A 26,429-nucleotide genomic window follows, 5' to 3' on the forward strand; every position below is an offset into this window, starting at 1 on the left:
GCAGTTAAATAAACTATGATACATCCATATATTCAAAGAAAAACAATGACATGTAAGATGCATATAATGTATTACATGAAAACAAAAGGATAGAAAATACAGAGCCCATAAACAGGGCTAAGTCTTTTGCTTAAGAAACTTTTTCCCTATGATGGAAAGAGATTACTTGTATCATTAACAACTAAAAGACTCGATTCCTGAAAAAACTGAGTTAAACATAAAATATTTTAGACAATATTTAGACCTCAAAAATATAAATCAAGAAACTAGTCACATGCTTCTTTGAAACATCCACAGAGCTGCATCTTACCAAATTCTCAATTTAAATCAAATACAGGCATACCTTGTTTTATCATGCTTCATTTTAATGCACTTTCAAGGTATTGTGTTTTCTTATAAGCTGAGTTTGTGGCAACCCAGCACCAAACAAGTCTACAGGTACCATTTTCCCAACAGTGTGTGCTCACTTAAGTGTCTGTCAAATTTTGGTATTTCTTGTGCTATTTCAAACTGCTTCACTATTCTTATGCATTATGGTAATCTGTGATGAGTGATTTAAGACAGCAAACTTAATCCACACACATTGTCTGTGTTCTCACTGCTCCAGTGACTGGCTGTCCCTGTCTCTCTCCCTCCCTATTTGCTGAGACACAATATTGGAATTGGGTCAATTAAGAATCCTACAGGTATCTCACTTTAAACCAAAAGCTAGAAGTGATTAAGCTTAGTGAGGAAGGCATGTCAAAAGCCAAAACAGGCCAAAAGTTAGGCCACTTGCACCAATTAGCCAAATTGTAAATACAAAAGCAAAGTTCTCAAAGGAAACTAAAATCGCCACTCCAGGCCAGGTGTGGTGGCTCATGCCTGTAATCTTAACACTTTGGGAGGCCACGGCAGGAGGACTGTTTTGAGTCCAGAAGGTCAAGACCAGCTTGGGCAACATAGTGAGACCCTGTCTCTACAAAAAAATTAAAAATTAGCCAGGCATGGTGTCACATGCCTCTATTTCCAGCTACTCAGGAGGCTGAAGTAGGATTGCTAGAGCTCAGGAGGTTGAAGTTGCAGTGAGCTGTGATCAAGCTACTGCACTCAAGCCTGGACAAGAGTGACACAATATCTCAAAAAAAGGTGGGGGACTACTCTAGTGTACACACAAATAAGAAAGCGAAAACAGCCTTACTGGTGATATGTAGAAAGTTTTAGTAGTCTGGATAGAAGATCAAACCAGCCACATTCCCTTAAACCAAAGCCTAATCCAGAGCAAGGCCCGAACTCTCAATTCTGTGAAGCCTGAGAGAGGTAAAGAAACTACAGAAGCCAAGCTTGAAATTAGCAAAGGGTTTATGGGGTTTATGGAAAGAAGCCGTCTCCATAACTTCAAAGTACAAAGTGAAGCAGCAAGTGGATATAAAAACTGCATCAAGTTACCTAGAGGCTCTAGCTAAGGTCCTTGATGACGGTGGCTAAACTCAACAACAGATTTTCCATGTAGAAAAAGAGACTGGTACGGGAAGAAGATGCCATCTGGGACTTTCACAGCTAGAGAGAAATAAATGCCTGGCTTCAAGCTTCAACAAACAAGCTGACCCCCATTAGGAGCTAAAGTAGCTGATGACTTTTAAGCAGAGGCCAATGTTCATTTACCATTCTGAAAATTCTAAGGTCCTTAAGAATTAATTATGCTAAATTTACTCTGCCTGTGCTTTATAAATGAAACAAGTATGGATGACAATACATCTATTTACAGTATAGTTTACTGAATATTTTAAGCCCACTGTTGAGACCTGTAAAATATTACTATTGGCCAGATGTAGTGATTCCCACCTGTAGTCACAGCACTTTGGGAGGCCAAGGTGGGAGGACTGCTTGACCCAAGAGTTCAAGACTAGCCTGGGCAACATAGCGGGAACTCTTCTTTACAAAACATTTACAAATTAGCCAGGCATGGTGGCACACACCTGCAGTCCTAGCTACTTGGGAGACTGAAGCAGGAAGATAACTTGTACTCATGAGTTCAAGGTTACGGTGAGCTGTGATTGCATGACCACTCCAGCCTGGGCGACAGAGCAAGAGCCTGTCTCCAAAATAACAACAGTAATAAATTACTATTCATTGACAACGTACCTGGTCACCCAAGAGCTCTGATGAAGATGCACAATGTGACTAGTGTTCATGTCTGCTAACACATGTGTTCTGCCACTTATAGATCAAAGAGTAATTTCGACATTCAAGTCTCACTATTTAAGAAATACATTTCATAAGGCCATATAGCTGCCATAGTGATTTCTGTGATGAATATGGGCAAAGTAAACTGAAAACTTTCAGAAAATGATTCACAATTCTAGATGGCATTAAGAACATTCATGATTCATGGGAGGAGATAAAATACCAACATTAACAGGAGTTTGGAAGAAGTTTATTCCAATTTTCATGACTGACTTTGTGGGGTTCAAGACTTCAGTGGTGGAAATAACTGTGATCTGCTGCAAATAGCAAGAGAATGAGAAATAGAAGTGGAGCCTGAAGATGCGACTGAATTGCTCCAATCTCGTGAAACTTGTTGATGAGGAGTTGCTCCTTATGGATGAGCAAAAAAAAGTGGTTTCCTGAGACGGAATCTACTCCCAGTGGAGGTGAAATGACAACAAAGGATTTACTAGATAAAGCAGTAGCAGGGCTTGAGAAAATTGATTCTAACTTTGAAAGACGTTCCACTGTAGGCAAAATGCTATCAAATTTACTGCATCCTACAGAGAAATCTTCTAAGAAAGAAGTCAATTGATACAGCAAACTTTATCACTGTGTTAATAAATTGCCACAGCCACCCCATCCTTCAGCAATCACCACCCTAATCAGTCAACAGCCATCAATATCGAGGCAAGACCCTCCACTAGCAAAGAGGATGACTACCAGAAGGCTCAGATGATTAATTTTTAGCAATGAAGTATTTTTAACTAAGATATACACATTTTCACGTGTAATGCTAATGCAAACTTAGACAACAGTAAAGTGTAAACATAACTTTTGTATGTACTAGGAAACAACGTCAAAATCAAAATGTCATTTTAATTATCCTATTCATGTATGCCTTCCAAGACAATAAGCTAACCGAACAACAGTTTATACAATACTTTCAACTTCGGAATGGTAACTGATTCCTATAGCAATCCCTAAAATAAATAAATGTAAACTAAATTTATTAATAGTCTATTTTAACAGTTATCTGCTGTATGTGTGCGTGTGTGTGTGTGACGGAGTCTCGCTCTGTCACCCAGTCTGGAAGGCAGTGATGTGATCTCAGCTCACTGCAACCTCCACCTCATGTTGGCCATGCTGGTCTTCAACTCCTGACCTCAAGTGATTCGCCCAGTTCAGCTTCCCAAAGTGATGAGACTACAGGCGTGAACCAGCATACCCGGCCCAACAGTTATCTGCTTCTGCTTGTAACCAACTATAGTCAGAAGTTTTAAAAATAATGATTAATGATTTCTTAAAACACAAATTTTAAACCACTTCATGTTTTCATTCATTACACATGCTTTAATAATGGCTTCCTTAAAAAATATGAAATGGCCAATTCCTGAATTGATACTTTAAATTTATGTTCCATTTTCAAAAAAGCAGCAACTAATGATACATCAGTATCTGGTCAATCACAGTTAATGCTCAAAGTTACAGTAGATGAAAATTATTTGATGGTATCACAGCTGATTCAGAAAATATAAATCTTCGCCTCTCAGTCTCAACTTCAAAGTGATGCCACCTACTTGGTACAAAAAAGTCTAAGTATCTCAAATCATTTCCACATCTTCTACAAAGGAATAACAGTTCTAAGTGATAATTTACAAAGAGTTCTGTGGAATAACTTTCAACTTTATTTCTCTACTTGTAAAGAGTATTTCTTTACTTGTTAAAAAAACAGCTGAACATAATTGAGGTGATTTCTTCTTTATAATATAAAATCCAGTTATGCAGAATAACAACAATAAAAGTTCCTAGAAAGCTTTATTTCAAGACAATAATTACCTCTGAGGAGAGAGGGAGCAGAAAAAGTTGGAAAAATAGGGCTTTAGCATTTGCTGTAATCTTAGATTTAAGTAAAAACAGGAAGCAAATGTGTCTTTTTGATGAAGCGCACTGGCTCTGGAGGCAGATTCTCTGGGTTCCAAACAACTCACTAGCTCTTTGTGACCTTAGGCAAGTTAACCTCCCTGCGCCTCAGTTCTGTATCTATCAAATGTGGATAATACATCCTGCTGTATAAGATTAAATGAGTGGATTATGTGATGGGCCAAGAATAGTACCTGACACATGAATGTTAACATTATTATTATCATCAGCCTCATTACCTATGACTGTTATTATCATCAGCCTCATAATCTATGACTACCAACTATGAAATGTGGCTGGAAGGCACTGGGAAAAGAGGGGATTATGCAGAGTGGCATCTGATCTATTTTCTACAGTTACACTTCAAATATAAGTTCTATTTTTGTAAACAGTGACAAAAGACCATCATCATAAGTGAGAAAGTATAAAGAAGAATAAAGTTACAGTCTTCTCTTCAATTTTCAAAAACATGAGACAATACAGGCTTTGGGGTTTGATATTTATTTTTAGCAGGAAGAATACACTAATGGTGATGACATCGTTAGAAGATACGCCCATGTCCAATATCTGCAACAGAAGCTCAATAGAAGTTAAAGAAACCGTACTGAAACACTAAAGACAAAAATTGTATGACATTACTTACCCTTAATTCTGTGGACAATAAAACAAGTAACACTATGTTTAAGATTCAGGTTTCATCACAAGGTGAAATACTGGCAAGTCAATTATCAAATTCATCTTTTTAAGAAAACCATCTTTTCCTTTCCATGTAGAAGTGGGCAACATCTTCAAAGGTAGAGCATAGTGCCCGCCAACAATTATCATCTGAGGGTATTTACATGAGCAGAGAAGGAGTAAATTGAAAAGGAGTAGTGCTAACTTGAGAGCCAGGAATTTGAGGTGGGAATAATTAAGTAGCAGCTCTCATTGGTAGCAATGGCAATCTAATCTAAGCACCATTTTTGGCACAATTAGAGACTGCTGAATCAATAACTAAACACGAATAAAAATAACTTAATGGGGTAGTACCATGACATTCCTACAGATTTACAGTGAGCTTTCTGTAAATAAAGGGATTCAAATAAGAAATTCTCCTACATATTATTACAATAAGAAATTGCCACAGCAATACAAGTTAAACAAGAACTCATCAACTAAAAGATTTTTTTTTACATAAAACCAAATCTGGCTCATGTATCCCTAACAATTGCTACTCTAATTAAAGGAAATATGAGCATTTTTTTTTTATTATCTCCTGCACTCCCAGATTTCTCATCAGCAGTACTAATTATTACTTAATTTACAGGAGCAATGAATTTCTACCTAAGGGTGTGAGCCAGGAGTGGGGCTGGGAACACGTAAGCATTAGAATCGGTGGGTGGAATTAAGTGAGTAATTTAAAGACTTAATGGTGTACCTAAAAGACTACATCTTCTCAAAACAGAAACTAAATAAATCCTACAAGTTACTGCCACCTGCTATTTTCCTATTATTTCTGTGATAGATAAGGGTTAAACTGATAAGACAAATTACAGTTGCATGGAATTTCACAAGAATAATTTTTAAATGCAACCAATTTTGCTAATTCCAAATTTCTAAGTTTACTTGCAAGGTTAATTTCGTTCAAGTAGAAGAAAAACCATTAATACAAGGAGAAGCTTACCTAGGCTACTGCCTAAAAAGGTCTATGTTAAAAAATGCAAAATGTGCATATAGATTAAAATATTTAAAAATTCCTAACAAAAAGTAAATTAAATAAATAAGCACTAAAGAAGAAAAAGGTTACGCACTTCCAATTTATGCTCTTTCTCTGCAAGGGCTTCCTTTTGACAACGAAGAAAATCTGCTAACATTCGAGTGAGTTGCTTCCTATCATCTATTTCTGCCGCCAATCTGCCATTGTAATCTGCCAGCAACATACACGCATCCTCTACCATTTTGGAAAGCCTTTCTCCAGATTCTTTATCTAAGAGAAGCACAGGATAATAAAATATTATACAACAAAAACAATGACATATGCTGTTCTCTCATCCAACTCCCAAAAAAGTTCTGGATCACATTTTCTTTTCTTACCTGTTATTTTATCTAATAGAGATACTTCTTGGACTTCAACAGGTAAAGAAGCTATCCTCTGATGAACTGCTGCATCACCTGAGGCTGCATTTTCTAGATCTTGTAATGCTCTAACGAGATCTAGAGTCTAAAAAGTACACAACTTCAGAACCAAAACAAATTAAGTTTAAACAAGTGCAAAAGACTTCAATTTCATATTTTTTCATCCCTATGGGCTATTTACTAGCACAAAGCTTCTAATATAAACTGCTTTTGAAGACAATCAATTTCTTTTATATATTAAGAAAAAAGGAAGCTATACTATGTTAGGTGTTGAAAATATAAACAAGGCCCTAGACCTTGAAGACAGCTTACTCCAGTGGTAGAGATAGAGTGTAAAAATAATTATCTGAGTACTAAAATGAGGTAAGCAACTGATTTATATGGCAAATACATCAGTGGTAAAAGAGAAGGTAGACTTTAACTTCAACCTAGAGAATACAAGTTTTATGTATGATATATTCATTACATTATCATTGTACACGAGATTTTTTTTTAGTATTAAATTAGATATTAGGGAAAGAGGGTTACAAATCATCTACTACAACACAGAAGAGTCTCCCAGATATCATTTCTAAGTGCTGTAATTAAAGCCCAAGAGAAATGTAGTTCCGGAATATGTTCAAATATGATATCTTCAACTACCCAATGGCTTGTTAATAAGATCATTAAAATATTTCAAAATTCCATAATCTGATGACTAGTATTTACATACTGCTTAACCAGTACTGAAATTATTTTATCATTAAAATATTTTACTTCCACTGTTTTCATACAAGCTATAATTAGGAGGGAAGAGCAACTCTTTGCTGGTGATTTCACAATTCATAATGTCTATAAAGTTATTCCAAAGAAAAACAATTGAATTTTATTTTACTAGTCTCCACTCTCCAGCCCATCTTTTTCATCTTTCTTTCTTCTTTTAATTTCTAAGACTAGACTCAGAAACACTAGGAAATTATACATACGCTTTAAAAAATATATGATATTAGTAATTCTGTGTATATATAAAGATTTTTAAACTATTCCCTTGAAAACAATGGTAGCACATGACAAATGATCAAATGTGGTAGGAATCAATGAAACTAATAAGAAATATACTATCCTACGTGTGCCCACTCATTAGAAGTGTTTAAAATTTCAGTATTTTAAAAAATAATTTCATTGTAAGATATATCCCCTCTACAATTCAAGTGTGCTTAAGAGTAACAACAATTACCAGAAAGCTTGTTTCTCATGTTGCCCCAACTAACTACTATTTTTTAAATCATTCTTAGAAAATTCTAATTGCCTGGAGTTCTAAGAAGAAATCTGGCTTTACTGTCTTGGCAATGCATTGATGCTTTAATTACAACCTGATCTCATCACGCCTTCACAATCCTACATAAGTACATTCTAAGTTCCCAACGCCTGATCAAGGATCCGGTAAGAAAGCAAAGTTGTATGAAACAACACTAAGCCTAGTACTTTCTACTAGAGGAGAATGAAATGAGTTTAACCGGATCCTACAAAGAGATTTTAGCCATTCTTATAAAGAATAACACACACAAAAAATGAAAACCACAAAGCTGAATCATTGATAATTAAGCAGCACAACTAATCTAAAAAACGGTCATTATAAAACAAAGAGCAATAGCATTTTATACAAGTATTAGAGAAAAGGCAAATGATTACTTAAAAACATTCCTAAGATATGCAACTGTGGTTACTCTTTCATCAGGGAGAGTGGAAGGAGGCCAGATCCTTTATCTAGAACTCAGGCAAAACACTGTTCATGGAATCATGAGGCTCTTAGCCAAAAATGATTTTCTGTCATGAGTTATTACCAAATAGGAAGAGACATAACTCTTAGCGTTTGGTTGTTCCAAATGTTACGTTTTTATCACTTTTCTATTCAAGCTCTTGTCCATAGTGGCCAGCGGGCTTCAGCATTCCTATCACTGAACAAACAGGTAGGCTGACTCAGGTCCTGGCCTTGGTCTCATTCCTTCTGCTTCTCCAGTACTCAGACTAATATAAATCCACAGTTACAGGTAGTAATTGATTGTATTTTTTTTCAAGTTCCCTTTATGGGGGAAAGAGCTCCTCCAAGCCTCTGATTTTATTCAGTGAATTTGGGTCCAGTCCTCTCACTCCCACGGAGCACTGTGAGTTCCTGCTGTCCTTGTGAGTTCCTGTGACCCTAGAGGATACTAATTTCTGGCAACCCCATGTCTGCTTCTGGACCAGGGCTCAGCAGGTGCCAGGTTTTGTCTCACCGCACTCAGCCACTCTAACACTACTTTTTACATTTAAAAACAAAAATACTTAAAGGGGCAGTGTTTATGTCCAAGAATGAAAATTTTAGTGTACATAAATCATATATGGGCCGGGCACAGTGGCTCATGCCTATAATCCCAGAACTTTGGGAGGCCAAGGCAGGAGGATCACTTGAGGCCAGGAGTTCAAGACCAGCCTAGCCAACATGGTGAAACCCTAATTCTATTAAAAATACAAAAATCAGCTGGGCTTGGTGGATCATGCCTGTAATCCCAGCTATTTGGAAGGCTGAGGCAGGAGAATCACTTGAACCCGGCAGGCAAAGGTTGCAGTGAGCCAAGATAGTGCCACTGCACTCTAGCCTGGGGTACAGAGTGAAACTCCATCTCAAAAAAAAAAAAAAAAAAAAAAAATCATATAACAGAATAGGCATGTTTTATTTTTAAAAGAATCTGTTTAAATAGCTGAAATCTCACCATATCTAACCATGATTGGCAATTAAAAATCCTCTTTCTATGCAAAATATGATTTCTATGCAAAATATACAATATATATAATATACAACATACTACATACTACATTAATTTGTTAATCAGGAAATAAGAGATATTCATGTGGCTTCTTTCTTATACCCAAAAGTATAATAGAAATCAATTTACAAAAGTGAAACAAAATTAATAAAGCTTGGTGGCAACATGAAGTAGAAGTCTGTAACTCTTTTAACAGGGTAAAACTTCTACCTGTGGTGGTTCACTTGGAGATCCCAGAGAGGAACAGTTTTCATTTTCATCCACCTTTATCTGTTCATAAGTTCGCTTCCTAGGCTTCTTATCGCCATCTGAAATGAAAGAACATTTAAGTTTTAATGAAGAATACATTTTAATGAAGAGATCAAGATAAGAGATCAGGATTCTACACTTACACAGAGCTTGTTTAAGTTGTTCCAACACGTCATTTTCATAAACAGACCTTTCTTCCCAAATAGATAACACTCTTCCAAGGTGCTTCTTACAACTTTCATCAGTTTCACTAAAAAAAACCAACAAAAAAAAGAAAAATGTTAACAGTAAAAATACATAGTGCTATTAAAAAGGTAATGGTAACTTTAAAGATAATCAGACATTCATTCCCTGGAAAAAAACTGTCCAAATATCTACTTAGCATCACTGTGTGGCCAGCAGTTCAAAAGTGAAGTGATCAAGACATACTGCTTGCTTCTAGTAAACATTTTATAAACATATTATTAAACAACCAAAAAAAGTTTAAACTGTAAAAGTTTTAGTACCGGCTACTAGGGATTTTCCTATCCTAATGGGGGCTAAACATAGGGCTAAGGAAGATTTCTAATAGATAGTTTTTTAATTTACTCAACAAATATTTATTGATCCAGTTACTATCTTTGACAAGGAGATACAAACGCAGCTTACAGCAGCTGTTACTTTATAAGTATCACAAAAGAGAACAAAGTGCTTAAGACAGACCTGGCCCAGTTTAAAAGATACCCGAAAGAGTATTTAAGGAAATGATACTGAATTGAGATCTTAAGACTAGACATATGGGGAAATGAAAAACAGACTACTCCCAACTGTTTCCTACCTCCTTCACTGCTATCACTGTAGACTGAAACACTATTATCTCTTGCTTAGAATTCTGTAGTCTTCTCACGATCTCCCTGCCTCTACTCTTTTACTCTATTCTGTACAAAGCATCCTAATGTAAATCAGGTTATACAGCTCTTGATCCTCCAAGAGCTACCAATCATATCAAAAATAAAGCCAAAATCCTTACTCTGGGCCACAAGGCCCACATGCTCTGCTTTCTGGCAATCCCTCAGTACATACTCCCTAATACCATACAAATTTCCTTGCTAAGGTCCTCAAACATGTCCAGCACACAGCTATCTCATTTCTTTTGGCCACATATTCTCTCTGCCTAGAATCCTTTCTGCCTAGTCAAATGGCTCATTTCATCCCTTCCTTTGGTCTTTGTTCAAATGCCACCTTCCCCAAATTGTTGTTCTTTATCTCATCACATAACTGAGCACCCTCATACCATCTAGTTCCTTCCCTGCTTTGTATCTCTTGCTAGCATTTGTCATCTGACATTATGCATTCACTCATCTATCTACTTATTACCTTTGTCATCCACTGAAATGCAGGCTCCAGTAGACCAAACTTTGGCTTGGTCACTACTACTCAGGGTTTTTGCATACAGTAGGCAGCCAAAAAATATTTTATTGAATTCTAGGGAGGGGCAACATATACATAAGCCTTAAGGCAGAAAGAACTAAAAATTAAGGTTAATTTAGCTTAAACTGTAGACTACAGATTGTGTGGAATAAATGTGAGACAGGAGTCTGGGGACACAGGAGTGCCACAAAGGAACATCTTAAGTCTTGCTCAGGACTTTAGACTTCATCTCTAAAACAAATGGAAACCACTCAAAAGCAAGGAAGTATTATGACCAGCTCTGCAACTCTGTTTAGTTTTCTAAAGAAATTAAACAATACTAAAGACTATTGCAATTATACCAAAAAGACATTATGGTAACTAAAAGGGAAAGAAATCCAAAGAACTGAGTCAAGGTGTACTATATGAGATATGGGGAGTGAAGGAGAAAGAAGAGTTTAAAGATAACACAATTTCTTGCACAGGCATCTGGATAAATCGAGTTGCCATTCAGAGTATAAAACCTACGGGAGGGGCAAGTATGGCGGGAAGCAAGGACATAATGAGTTCTGTATCAGACACAGCGAGTCTGAGATGTCTGAAGACACATACAACTAAAAATGTCAAAAGACAATTGGGCACACAGGTTTGGAACAAAAAAAATCTGGACTGCAGCATAAAACTATAAATCATTAAAGTGTGGAGAACATGCAATGTACAAAATTACCCAGAGGGCAAGTAAATAATAGAAACAGGCTGGGCATGGTGGTTCACGCCTGTAATCCCAACACTTTGGGAGGCTGAGGCAGGTGGATCATGAGGTCAGGAGTTCAAGACCAGCCTGGCCAAGATGGTGAAACCTTGTCTCTACTAAAAACACAAAAATTAGCTGGGCGCAGTGGCAGGCCACCTGTAATTCCAGCTACTCGGGAGGCTGAGGTAAGAGAATCGCTTGAATCCGGGCAGCAGAGGTTACAGTGAGCCGAAATTGCACCACTGTACTCCAGCCTGGGCGACAGAGTGAGACTCTGTCTCAAAAAAAACAACAACAACAAAAAATAGAAACAGTACTAAGTGCATATGGAAATATTCGTTACAAGACTGACAGCTATATAAACACACAAATTTTTAATTGTATACCTTCATTCATTTTTAATGAAGTTCATTCCAATATAGGAGTTGGTTCTGGTCTCTTAAAGGAAAGCTGTAATTCAAGTACTGCAAAGGCCCGCCTTAGCAACAGTTCAAAAAATATTTTTCCTTCAGAGAAGGCATGTAATACATTTATAAATGCCATGTAGAGGGAAGTCTTTTCAAATGAAAGCATCAAAGAACTATATTCCCTATTTTTTATTTTAATAGCTTAAGGCAAATTTTAGTGAAAGGATATATGGTACATTTAAAACAGATTACCTAATACCCAAAACAATGATCATACCTTGAAACATGCTTAAAAGCCTCCACTATAACTGGTGCAAAATCTTTTGTAAACTCTGGTCCCTTCCTCTTGCTGTTCTGTATGACATCATTGGCTAGGTAGAGAAAAGTAAGCTTCCTGTTTGGTTTGGCTGAAAAATAAGAAAAAGTTAAAAATCTACTTAAAACATCTTTACTTGGACAAACTTTCTCAATATCTGAATTAAGCATTTTGAGAACTAAAATAACCCTACTAACCTTATGTATCATTTCAACCCTAGTTTCTCATTTTACTACCAACTAACCAGAGTCACTGCTGCTAACTCACCAGAACGACTAATGTCTATGTAAAAATGCATCTCGGTGACTCCTGTCATCTAAATTTTATCTATCCTGTTACTAAATTTTAGTAAAACCATTACAAACTATATGAAATACAGTCATTTAAAATAAGATGGTGATTAGTCATGTTATTAAGATGACACCCTAAATCCTACATTGAATTTAGGATTATTTTAATAGACATGTTAATTCAAAATCATTGTTAAGCTACTGTAAAACAACAGAAGAGCATGAAATGTAAAACAGGTTGAAAGAGACATCCCTTCAATCAATTATACATTTTTTGTTTACGCAACAAATATTTTCCAAGGTAACAGATTAACTGCTAGGGAGAATAAATGGGAAAAGTTAAGATGTTTCTGTCTTTAGAATACATGGCCATAAATTTTAAACTGAATTCATTGTGACAAAAATATTCCCCTACTCACTATGCTCTGTGGGTGTCATCATTTCTCTAAGGAAGTAGACAAGATTTCAACAGTTGTGGGCCAGAGTACATTTTTACTGGTTACAATGTTAAATAGCAGAGTAGTACTGAATATGACTCAAACAAGACTATACATAAGGAAAACAGTGTTGAACATAATCTTTTATACTATTATTACATTTTACTAGAATTAAACTTGAATCACTCAACGTAGTACAGTCATATTCAGAAGCATTATACCTTGTGGCATCCATAGTACGACGCTGTAGGAAACTTATGCTCAGGACCAATTATGCAGTATCCTATTGATGTGGGCGATCTTATTGAATTTAAGACAAAAATTTTGATCAGGCTACATGTGGTCTTCTAGATGTTAAGAATTCAATTTACAAATTTAAGCATTCGACATATTAAAAAGTCACCTCTGAGTTCACATCATTCTTGAGGTACAACCAGAAGCCCAACCTTCTCACATACTGTCACAACTGATCAAACTTTACAAAACCTGTGCCATGCCACTGTATAACCTGGTTTGTCTGTTTAAACTGCTGTCTACCACTTTTCCTGCTTTTGAAAGTTGCTGGCATGGAATAAAGATAAGAAGAGATGGCAATAACAGAGAACAACTTCTGGTTTTCAGGCTCCTTGTCTGGTTAGATAAACCACAGTGTGTAACTGGTTAAGATATCAGGACCCTTTCGTAACATTCAGTCCTGTCTCTTTTTTACCCATCCCTGCCCTCTCAATCTCACCCACAAAATAGGTTGGTATTATTCAATCCAGGTTTTTGCCTTCCCAGTGTCAAATGAGTTTAGAAACTCAAATTTGTATTATCTAATTGGGAGGCTGCCTGCAATACTTTTGAATGGGTACCTGAACAAACGGAATCCTTTCACTGCTCTTTTACTATGTGCTACACACTATTCCAAGCACTTTACATATATTATCTCACTTAATCCTAACAATATGTCTCTATTTGGCAGTTGAACAAAGTCAAAAACGTTATTTGCCCCCAGGGAAATAATGAGGAAGAGATCAGCCAGGATTGGAATCCAAAAAGTCCAACAGCCAAGCAAATCCCTCTTAACAACTAGACCATGCTTCCTGTCATAATTAAAAGGGCATGTTAACCTTTTGAGACTCAAAAGTAGCAACTCAAAAGAAGAAAAAGATAAAACAATGCAAAACAAATAGTAGCAACTCAAAAATATTTTACAGCGTTAGCAGCATTATTCACAATAGCCAATAGGTAAGAGTACTGATCAATGAACAAACAAAACGTGAATTATATATTCAATAAAGTATTATTCAGCCTTATAAAAGAAGGAAATGTTGACACCTGTTACAACATAGATGAATCTTGAGGACATCATGTCAGGTGAAATAATCGAGTCACAAAAAAAGACAAACGACTGTCTGTTTTACTTATTGGAGGTAGTCAAATTCATAGAAAAAAGAGAGTAGAAGGGTAGTTGCCAAAGGCTGTGGGAATGGGAGGAGAATGGGAAATTATTAATGGGTACAGAGTTTCAGCTTTGCAAAATGAACAGTTCTGGAAACTGGCTACACAACAATGTACTTAATACTACTGGACTGTACACTGAAAAAATGAAGATGGCAAATAATATTTATTACCACAAAAACAAAAAACTTCAGTTTGTTTTTTTTTTGGTTTTTTTTTTTTTTTTTGAGACGGAGTCTTGCTCTGTCGCCCAGGCTGGAGTACAGTGGCACAATCTCTGCTCACTGCAAGCTTCGCCTCCCAGGTTCACGCCATTCTCCTGCCTCAGCCTCCCAAGTAGCTAGAACTACAGGCGCCCGCCACCACGCCCGGCTAGTTTTTTGTATTTTTTTTTTTAGTAGAGATGGGGTTTCACTGTGTTAGCCAGGATGGTCTCGATTTCCTGACCTCGTGATCCGCCCACCTCGGTCTCCCAAAGTGCTGGGATTACAGGCGTGAGCCACCGCGCCCGGCCAGTGTTTTTTTTTTTTTTTGAGACAAGGTCTCGCTGTCTCCCAGACTAAAGGCTCACTGCAGCCTCGACCTCCTGGGCTCAAGCAATCCTCCTGCCTCAGCTTACCAAGTAGCTGGAACCACAGGGGCATGCCACCATGCCTGGCTAATTTTTTTTTAACTTTTTGTAGAGATAAGGTCTTACTTCGTTGCCCAGGCTGGTCTTGAACTCCTGGGCTCAAGTGACCCTCCTATTTAGGCCTCCCAAAGTGCTGGGATTACTGGTGTAAGCCACTGTGCCTGGCCCTAGAATGTTTTTTAAATTCATGGGTTAATTTCTCAAAGAATCCAGAATTGTTTTTACAATATACACTAAAATAAAAATTTACAAGATTTAAAAATATATTTACCATTGTTTTCCAAAGGACAAATTCTATATTAGATGATTGAGCATAGGGTCCAAATACCAAGATACTATTTTTGCTTTTATCCTTGTAGAACCAAGCAAAAATATGAAAAATACCCAGCAATCATCACAACTTATGCCCTTCCCTAAATTTTCAGTGAATGAAATTTACTTCCATTTAAAATTATGTGTCCCTATACATACAACAAATAATTAATGGTGGTAATCACAACAAGCAATGTAAGAAAATTACAAAAAAAAATTTCAAATGAATTTTGATATTTTTAAAAATAACAGAGCCATAAATTGTTATTAAAAGAAAAACAGAAAGCTAACAGAAACGGAAAACAAACCATTTCATAATTCCTCAAAGAAATGCCACTGTTGGCAACAAAGAATGTAAGACTAAGTCTGACCTAGTTAATTCCTATATTTCCGTTGCTCATGGGGTTCCTTCCAAAAACATCTGTTTTCCAAACCTTCCATTCAATTTAAATAGCATTTATTATTTTAATGTTTTCCATGTACCAGGTACCACTCTAAGTACAGACTAAAATTAACCTTTCCTGTTCAATCAGGAGTTTGCAAGTTTCATACAAATTGGCAGATGACAGGTCACATCACTAAAATGTTAGTTCTTTTTTTTCCTTTATTTTTTCTCTCCATGAATATATCACAGCAACACAGAAACAATCATAAATAATATATATATTTGTGATATGGTTTGGCTGTGTCCCCATCCAAATCTCATCCTGAATTATGGTTCAAATAATCCCATGTGTCATAGGAGGAACCAGGTAGGAGATAATTGAATAATGGGGGCAGCTACCTCTATGTTTTTCTCATGTTAGTGAGTTCTCATGAGATCTGATGGTTTTATAAAGGGCTTTCCCCCACTTCACTCTGTACTTCCTGCCACCGCCATGTCAAGAAGGACGTGTTTGCTTCCTCTTCTGCCATGATTGTAAGTTTCCTGAGGCCTCCCCAGCCCTGAAGAACTGTGAGTCAATTAAATCTATTTCCTTTATAAATTACCCAGTCTCAGGTATTTCTTCATAGCAGCATGAGAACAGACTAATACAGTAAACTGGTACCAGGTAGTGGGGTACTGCTGTAAAGATACCTGAAAATGTGGACGTCACTTTGGAACTGGGTAACAGACAGAGGTTGGAACAGTCTGGAGGCCTCTGAAGACAACAGGAAGATGTGGGAAAGTTTGGAACTTCCTACAGACTTGCTGAATGGCTTTGACCATAATGCTGATAGTGAAGTAGACAATGAAGTCCAGGCTGAAGTGGTCTCAGATGGAGATGAGGAACCTGTTGGAAACTGAAATAAAGGTGACTCTAACTACGCTTTAGCAACAAGACTGGTGACATTTTGCACCTGTCCTAGAGATCTGTGGAACTTTGAAGTTGAAATAGATGATTTAGGGTATCTGGTGGAAGAAATTTCTAGGCAGCAAAGCATTCAAGTGATTTGGATGCTCTTAAAAGCATTCAGTTTTAGGCATTCACAAAGATATGGTTTGGAATTGGAACTTATGTTTAAAAGGCAAGTGGAACATACAAGTTGGGAAAATTGGCAGCCTGAGGATGCAATGGAAAAGAAAATCCATTTTCTGAAGAGAAATTCAGGCGGGCTGCAGAAATGTGCAAGCAACAAGGGGTCAAATGTTTATCCCCAAGATGATGGGGAAGTCTCCAGGGCATGTCAGAGACCTTCATGGCAGCCTCTCCAATCACAGGCCCACAGGCCAAGGAGGAAAAAATGGCTTCCTGAGCCAGGCCCAGGGACTTGTCGCTTTGGGCAATCTCAGGATTTGGTGTCCTGCATCCCAGCTGCGCGAGCTCTAGCCGTAGCTAAAAGGGGCCAGGGTACAGCTTGGGCCATTATTTCAGAGGGTGCAAGCCCCAAGCCTTGGTGGGTTCCAAGGTGGTGTTGGGCCTGTGGATGCACAAAAGGCAATAACTGAGGTTTGGGAACCTCCACCTAGATTTCAGAGGATATATGGAAACACCTGGATGTCCAGGCAAGTCTGTTGCAGGGGTGGAGCCCTCATGGAGAACCTCTACTAGGGCAGTGCGTAGAGGAAATATGGGATTAGAGTTCCCGCATGGGGTCCCCAGAGGGCACTGCCTAGCAGAGTTCAAGAAGAGGGCTACTGTCCTCCAGATCCCAGAATAGTAGATCCACTGACAGTTTGCATTCGTGCCTGGAAAAGCCACAGGCAGTCAACATCAGCCCGTGCAGGAGCTGCCCAAGGCAGTGGGAGCCCACCCCTTGCATCACCGTGCCCTGGATGTGAGACAGGGAGTTAAAGGTGATTTTGGAGCTTTAAGGTTTAATGGCTGCCCTGCTGGGTTTCGGAGTTGCGCGGGGCCTATATACCCCTTGTTTTGGACAATTTCTCCCTTTTGGAACAGGAGCATTTACCCAATACCTATGATACCCCCATTGTATCTTGGAAGTAACTAATTTGTTTTTTATTTTACAGGCTCATACGTGGAAGGGACTTGCTTATCTCAGGTGAGACTTTAGACTTGGACTTTTGAGTTAATCCTGGAATGAGTTAAGACTTTGGGGGACTGGTGGGAAAGCATGATTGGTTTTGAAATGTGAGAAGGACATGAGACTTGGGAGGGGCCAGGGGTGGAACGATATGGTTTGGCTGTGTCCCCACCCAAATCTCATGTCAAATTGTAATCTCCACATGTCAGGGGAGGGGCCTGTCTCAGGTATTTCTTCATAGCAGCATGAGAACAGACTAATACAGTAAACTGGTACCAGGTAGTGGAGTACTGCTGTAAAGATACCTGAAAATGTAGAAGTCACTTTGGAACTGAGTAACGGGCAGAGTTGGTGCCATGACAGTAAGTTTCCTGAGGCCTCCCCAGTCATGCAGAACTGTGAGTCAATTAAATTTCTTTTCTTCATCAATTACCCAGTCTTACATAGTTGTATATAGCAATGTGTGAGGAGACTAATACAATCACCTAAAAAGTTGAGCACATCCCCCAGAAGGGGCATGGTAATAAAAGTTCAGTTCATCACATAACCAGGAGACAGTTATAAAACATACCACAAACAATTCAACTAAAAGATCAATTACCAAGCTTCAAAAAGAAATCAGAGTATGCACTATTAAACAATATGAAGCAGACTTAGTGAAAGGATTAAAACATCATCTCTAGTTCCACTAATTCATAATCAGTTCATAGTTTTAGTTGTTCATAATGGTAGAAAGTGGTAGAAGTGGTGTTACCTATTTTCTTACATTGTAGATGCCTTATGTATACTCATTTTTATATGCTGCACGATATCATAATCTAATTAATCATCCATGGTTTATGAAGATTGAATTTAAAACTACAGTAGATGGCAATGCTGATAAATACAATAAACAGCCAAAATCCTGTTATCTATAAACATAAGAACCATCGTTCCGAGGGAAACCTTCTATATGGAAAGCAGCAGCAGGAAATTGAATAAGGAAACACAAACACACACACATGCACACATGCACATATACATACACAAATAAATATGTACATGTACATATACACACACATACATATCAATGGGAGGAATGAGCATTACTGCAGGTCTTGTACAAGGAAATCAGGAGAAAAGTCATTTTGAAAAAAAAATCTATTAAAGATTTATTAACAATTACTGGACATCCTCCTTTATTTCCCTGGTAAAATGAATGACTATAGACTAGAAAAAGGTTCTATATATCCTGCTTATATAGTATATACATATTAAATCCTCAAATTTTAAGTATAATTTAATTATCTTCTCTAAGTTTGAGTTGGGTGGAACTATAAATGCACTTAACTAAAGGATAATTATAAATGATTAAGGTCTCATGCCACTCATACAGTCAACAAATAATTACTTGGTATCTACCATTCACAGACACTGCATTAGCTACTACGAATAAAAGACGACTCAACAGTCAAGTTGATAAAAGCCTACTTAAGTCTTATGTGTAAATGTGTGATGAAGCATTAGTGAAAAGAATATCCTTGGCAGAAAGAAGCTCCGCTCATGACCTAATGAATGCACTGTACATTATATATGAGGGAATAATGAAGTGTAAAGCTGGAAAGAAAGGAAGACTTAAACTAAATACCAAGCTAACAAGTGTTTCAGCTTCATTTTGTAAACAAAAAGAGAAGTATTGAAGTTTTAATTTGGGAGCAGGGGCGAACAGGAGGAGATCCTGAGGTACATTAGGAAAACTAGAAGTAGGTAACACTGAACACTAAGAATACTGCAATAGGCAAGGAAAGAAGAAAGAATTCAAAACTAGAGTTGTGATAACAGGAATTTTGCCTTTCATTTTTCTATGTAGTACCTCCTTTCCCACATCTAATCACCCCTAAAAATTTCTAAGCTTTTTAGGGAAGTGGTACTTACACAGAAGAAAACTGTTTTTATTAACTTACAGTAAATTCCTGTTTGACAAAATCTCCAATTGGAATTTCTCTTTTGTTGTACCTCCATTCTAAAAGGAAGCAATTAACAAGAAAATATTTACTACACCTTTTAGAGTTAAATAGTTCTTTACAGTAACTGTCTTTCAGAATGAACCAGAAACACTGCTCAATTTCAGGTGAAAAAAAAGAATTCCACATAAGGGTTTAATGCAGAACACTACATTAAGTATCTTGAAGTTGAGTGAAATTCAAATGTGAATTGAAGAAAGGTTTTCTGCATAGTCTCAAAAATACTAGAAAAATTAATCAAAAATAACTTAGTTCCTAACTTTCTGGATAATCTTCGGGTTTTCTCAATTATCACCTATACCAGCTCCATTTATAAAAATTTTTTGGGCCGGGCGCGGTGGCTCAAGCCTGTAATCCTAGCACTTTGGGAGGCCGAGACGGGCGGATCACGAGGTCAGGAGATCGAGACCATCCTGGCTAACACAGTGAAACCCCGTCTCTACTAAAAATACAAAAAACTTAGCCGGGCGAGGTGGCAGGCGCCTGTAGTCCCAGCTACTTGGGAGGCTGAGGCAGGAGAATGGCGTTGAACCCGGGAGGCGGAGCTTGCAGTGAGCTGAGATCCGGCCACTGCACTCCAGCCTGGGTGACAGAGCGAGACTCCGTCTCAAAAAAAAAAAAAAAAAAAAATTTTAAATAATAAATTTTTTCATTAATAATCTCCACATACCTCTCCTGAAACCAAGGAGTTAATTATGTAGCATTTCCTATTATGTACGGCTTTTAAAAGGCCCTAAACTTATCTTCCATCTTATAGAACCCTTTTCTCCAAATTCCTTGGTATCCTCATGCTCTTTTAAGTCCTACTACAGTAATCACTCTCCCCACAGCAGGGCTATCTCCAACTTACTAGACTCTCTCCCAACTAAACCCTGTTTCTTTTAGTTCAGAAAAGCATGGAGATGGATCTAATTCAGTTCCTTAAACCTGAGATAATTTTATACCTAAGCATTCATTTTAAAAATGTAGTGCAACAAACAAATTAAAAACACACGTTTGTGGAAATCAGCATTTTCTGAGGCAAAAAAAGAAAGGTCTGTGCTGTGCAGACTTGTATCCTGAGAGTGTTTCTCTGAACCTGTTTCCAAAACAACTTCAAGACTTTTCCTTCTGCCTGTGGCATTGTGGGGAAGACATGTTCCTATGGATGGATAGGTGGTTGTAAGCCAAAAACTGCTTTAAGTCAGTCAACATCTTTGTCACAGAAAGCATATAATCAATAGATGATTCTTCAATGGATTCTATCTGTCCCAGACAGGACAAAGAGTTCAGTCAGACACAGCTGGCTGCTTCTCCACAGCAGAGGTGGGTGAAAAGTGGGTAGAGGTGATGTACTCCTGTACTACTGCCAGGAGGTCTCAGATTTGGCAGCCTATTCCTTGGAAGAGTTCAGGTTCACATTTCAAATTACACAGTAGGGACTGATCCTGTCAATTCTTGCTTACAAGCCTTTGAAGATTTTCTACTGTTCTCCAGACAACATTTTAAAATCCTTAATATGCACCAAAGGCCTTAAACAAAGAGGTCTCCACCATCTACACTACTCTTCACATCCAACACTATCCTCCAACTTCCCCAACTCCTACCATACTTTAGACCTCAGTTAAATGGGTTCCTCCAGTTTTCCCTGACCAACAAGACCACACAGGTTAGGCAGCCGTGAGATGCTTTCATAGCACTCCACACTATTTCTATGGCACATCTACCCTAACTATAATTATTTTTATTTCATGTAGTGCTTCCCAACTAAACTAAGTTCCACTGAGAACAATGACTGTCAAATCTACCAAAATCAAACCCAACAGCTAGCTCCTAATTTGATCAACGTTTACTGAATACATTTTGGCCTAGACTTGTGGCTTTAATTACTTGTCCCAGTAACTTAGTTTCTGATCATTAACCTCAGCCAGCACAGGAGACAGGAACACATGTAAAATCACACTGCTGTCAGAAACCGCAACAATTTTTAATTCAGATTATGAAAGACAAACTTCCTTAGCACTCTTATTTGTACTTTTTTAACGTATTGAGTTCAACTATTTTCATTTTCCTTCCTTCACTCTACAGTTCTCACGAAGCAATAACTTATAGAAAAACAGTCAAGACATGTGCACAGGAAGTACAAAAACAGAAATGTTAAATAATTAAAACCAACTACCATTTTCAACCTACTAGAGTGACCAAGACTAAAGTCTGACACGAACTAAAACTGACAAAAGTATGGGTGAGATGACCAAATTTAGATACCTTCAGACACTGGTGGTTAAATCATAAATTAGTACAACCTCTCAGAAAAACAACTTGGTAATATCTATCAGAACTCAGAAAACGTAATTGCACATAGCTTCTTGACCTTACAAATTTTACTTGCAAGAATTTATCCTATGGATATATTTCTCATAAATGCACAAAGAAATCATTAAGGATATTCACGACAGCATCAAGAAAGAACTGAATAAACCATGGCACATTCATACAATCCACACAATATTCTGCAGCTGTTCAAAAATGAAATAGAGGTTGATGTACTGATATGGAAAAATATCAAAGACATAGTATTAAGTTACACACAAACACAGTAAACAATATCTTTGGGAAAGACCAAGAAGAATCGGGGGGAAGAGGTGGAGTTACCAACAAAGAACTAAGTTATAAAAGAGAAACATGTAAATTATACGTTAAATGATTACTCTGAGCCTACATGCTGAAAAAGGCTTCAGCATAGGGCTGGCCTGGTACTCCACCAACCATCTTCGTTGTGTAGGTGCATTTATTCATGGCTTCTCCTGTTTCAATGCTTGGTTAAGGAGAACAAAAGAATATCTAGGTCCAAGCAAAGGAACATCTTTTCCATTCTAAAAGGCCAAAGGAAATTCAAATTGCTGAGAAACTTTCGTAAACAAAATAATTTTTAAAACCTTGGTTTCAGTATATGCAACAAATGAATTATAAAAATCCTGAGATGAATAAACTTCATCCTGGACCATTAGACCACTATAAAATACACTGTCAAGTGGAATGCCCATTTATTCACATTACACTTCTAGAATGAAATTGAGACTAAAACTTCTTTGCTTTTTTACAAATAAATTGAAAGAAATAATACCGACTACAATTTTTATGACCTGAGCATTGTTCTAAAAGTTTATTATGTATCTCATTTAATCTTCAAAACAACCCTACAAGGTAAGCTATTCTCATTTTACCAACCATGAGAGGTGACAACGTGCCAGCAGCCCTCACTCTCAGCGCCTCCTAGGCCTCAGCGTCCACTCTGGCAGCACTTGAGGAGCCCTTCAGTCTGCCACAGCACTGTGGGAGCCCCTCTCTGGGCTGGCTGAGGCCGGAGCTGCCTCCCTCTGCTTACAGGGAGGTGTGGAGGGAGAGGCGCTGGCAGGAACTGGGGCTGCACGCTGGCGCTGGCGGGCCAGTGCGAGCTCCCACGGTCGCAGGCTCGGTGGGCCCCGCCTGGCCGGCTGGCACCGCCAGCCCAGGGCAGTGAGGGGCTTAGCACCCGGGCCAGCAGCTGTGGAGGTTGCGCCAGGTCCCCCAGCAGTGCTGCCCCGCCAGTGCTGCACTCAAATTCTCGCAGGGCCTTAGCTGCTTCCCCACGGGGCAGGGCTCCGGACCTGCAGCCTGCCATGTCTGAGCTCCCACCCTGCAGTGCGTTCCCGCGCAGCCCGAGCCTCCCCAACAGGCGCTGCCCCCTGTTCCATGGTGTCCAGTCCCACCAACAGCTCAAGGGCTGAGGAGTGCAGGTGCAGCTCGGGACTCGCCCGCAACTCCGCCTGCAGCCCCGGTGCAGGATCCACTAGGTGAAGCCAGCTGGGTTCCTGAGTTGGATGGGAACTTGGAGAACTTTTATGTCTAGCTAGAGAATCATAAATACACCAATCAGCACTCTTGTGTCTAGCTCAAGGTTTGTAAATACACCAATCAGTTCTCTGTATCTAGCTCAAGGTTCGTAAATACACCAATTGGTACTCTGCACCTAGCTAACTCTGTGTCTAGCTAACCTAGTGGGGACTTCGAGAACTTTTCCATCTAGCACTGTGTCTAGCTCAAGGATTGTAAACGCACCAATCAGCACTGTGTCTAGCTCAGGGTTTGTAAATACACCAATCAGGACTCTGCATCTAGCTCAAGGTTTGTAAATACACCAATTGGTACTCTGTATCTAGCTAACTCTGTCTAGCTAACCTAGTGGGGACCTGGAGAACTTTTCCATCTAGCACTCTGTGTCTAGCTCAAGGATTGTAAATGCACCAATCAGCATGCTGTCAAAATGGACCACTCAGCTCTCTGTAAAATAGACCAATCAGCTCTCTGTAATAACTGACCAATCAGCAGGATGTGGGTGGGACCAGATAAGGGAATAAAAGCAGGCTGCCCAAGCCAGCAATGGCAACCTGCTCAGGTCCCCTTCCATACTGTGGAAGCTTTGTTCTTTCGCTCTTTGCAATAAATCTTGCTGCTGCTCACTCTTTGAGTCCACGCTGCCTTTATGAGCTGTAACACTCACTGCGCAGGTCTGCAGCTTCACTTCTGACAGCGAGACCATGAACCCACCAGAAGGAAGAAGCTCCAGACACATCTGAACGTCTGAAGGAATAAACTCCAGACACACCATCTTTAAGAACTGTAACACTCACCGCGAGGGTCCATGGCTTCATTCTTGAAGTCAGTGAGACCAAGAACCCACCAATTCCGGACACAAAACAATTATTAAAGTACAGCTACCCTTCAACAATAGGGGGTAAAGAGGGTCAACCCCCTGGGCAGTAAAAAACCCATGTATAACTTCTGACTCCCAAAAAACTTAACTACGAATAGACTATCACTGAGCAGAAGCTTTACTGATAACATAAATGACACATATTTTGTATGTTAAACTATATACTGTATTCTGACAATAAAGTAAACTAGAGAAAAGAAAATGTTAAGAAAATCACAGAAAGAAAACAATTATTATTAAGTGGAGGTGTTTTCATCAAAAAGGTTTTCTCTTCGTCATTTTAATGTTGAATAGGCTAAGGAGGAAGAGGGGGAAGAGGAGCGGTTGGTCTTGCTGTCTCAGGAGCATAGGAGGCAGAAGGCGTTGGAGGAGGTGGAAGGGAAGGCAAACACACTCATGTAACTTTTATTGAAAAAAATTCACATAGAAGTAGACCTGGGCAGTTCAAACCCATATTGTTCAAAGGCAAACTGTAATTAAATGTAAATTACAATGAAATCAATCAGCACTCTCAAGCCCCATACTGTGTCCCTAAAAAACATTTCATTAATAAAAGCAGATCAAAGCCGGACATGGAAGCTCACACCTGTAATCCCAGCATTTTGGGAGGCTGAGGTGGGTGGATCACCAGAGGACAGGAGTTCGAGACCAGCCTGGCTAACATGGTGAAACCCCATCTCTACTAAAAATACAAAAATTAGCCAGGCATTGTGGTGCACGCCTGTAATCCCAGCTACTCAGGAGGCTGAGGCACAAGAATCACTTGAACCCAAGAGGTGGAAGTTACAGTGAGCCAAGATCACACCACTGCACTCCAGTCTGGACAACAGAGCGAGACTTGGTATCAAAAAATATAAAAAATAAAATAACTAAATAAAAACAGGTCAAGTCTCACGTCCTCTGGCAAATAAAAGCAGGAAATGCACAAAATGTACCAAGGACATCTTGTCATGCTAGAAAGGATAAAAGTGATTTTAAAAACTGCAATTGTATCCAAAGGACACAAGCAAACTTCCAAGAGGCTGCCACTGACAAAAGAGCATCAAAAATAATAATAGTCTGAAATACAAACATATAAAAATCCATGAGCTGAAAATGATACTTAAAAAAAGAAAACAGGCCAGGCATGGTGCCTCATGCCTATAATAACAGCACAAAAACAGTTCTGCTCCAGCCAAACACCATAGAAAAAAACTTCTGCCACACCCATACTAGCAAAGAAAACGGTAAGCCTAGACTTCCACCCTCACAGTACTGTAATGTGGAGCCCAACATTCCCACCAGAGTAGTGTCAGAGAAGGCAGAGTAGGGAACCTGGACTTCCAACCCCACTCAGCAATAAGGAAACACTCCCCACTGGGCTGTATCACAGGAGGCCTAGGGGAACAACAAGACTTTCACCATGGTACGGCAGTAATGGGAACATATACTCCTTCTCCCCCTCCCCACGGTGTCAGCGGAGACCTACTGGAAAGCCAGAACTTCTACTCGCACACAACAGTACCACAGTACCTCCTTCTCCTGATGAGGCAGTGTCAGAGAAACCTAGTTAAATTAAGATTAAATAAGATCTATCATCTTGGCTAAGCACAGTGGCACATGACTGTAATCTCAGCATTATAGGAGGCCGGGGTGGGTGGACTGCTTGAGTTCAGGACTTCAAGGCCAGGCCGGGGCAACATGGTGAAACCCCGCCTTCACAAAAAACACAGAAAAATCAGCCAGGCATGGTGACGCATGCCTGTAATACCAGGTATTCAGGAGGCTGAGGTGGGAAGATTCAGAAGGTGGGAGGATTGCTGAGCCTGGGAGGTCATGAAGTGAGGTGCCACCGCACTTCAGCCTGGGTGACAGAGTGAGAGCCCATATCAAAAAAAAAAAAAAACAAAAACAAAAACCAACAACAACAACCTAGAGTCTCATAACATCCCTAAATCCATTGTATCCATTAAAAAAAAAAAAAATCACCCCATATCAAGAACCAGG

General features: G+C 38.8%; 1 protein-coding gene across 4 annotated transcripts in view; it reads right to left on the reverse strand.

The window, feature by feature from the left end:
- The window catches only part of RPRD1A (regulation of nuclear pre-mRNA domain containing 1A), a 74,350-nt gene that overhangs the window by 30,131 nt on the left and 17,790 nt on the right, over positions 1–26,429 (reverse strand). For 2 of the 4 annotated variants that reach the window (XM_025365091.1, XM_025365090.1), the window contains exons 2-7: positions 19,649–19,707; positions 12,088–12,217; positions 9,404–9,510; positions 9,222–9,319; positions 6,184–6,310; positions 5,901–6,076 (exon numbers count right to left, since the gene is read on the reverse strand). In XM_025365091.1, the coding sequence (XP_025220876.1) occupies positions 5,901–6,076; positions 6,184–6,310; positions 9,222–9,319; positions 9,404–9,510; positions 12,088–12,217; positions 19,649–19,706 (696 nt within the window). In that variant the 5' untranslated portion in view covers position 19,707. The remainder of the gene's footprint in view (positions 1–5,900; positions 6,077–6,183; positions 6,311–9,221; positions 9,320–9,403; positions 9,511–12,087; positions 12,218–19,648; positions 19,708–26,429) is intronic. The other 2 variants (XM_025365089.1, XM_025365088.1) reach the window with 1 other exon arrangement.

Source organism: Theropithecus gelada, chromosome 18, assembly GCF_003255815.1.
Source record: "Theropithecus gelada isolate Dixy chromosome 18, Tgel_1.0, whole genome shotgun sequence".
In the NCBI taxonomy this organism is placed as follows: Eukaryota; Metazoa; Chordata; class Mammalia; order Primates; family Cercopithecidae; genus Theropithecus; species Theropithecus gelada.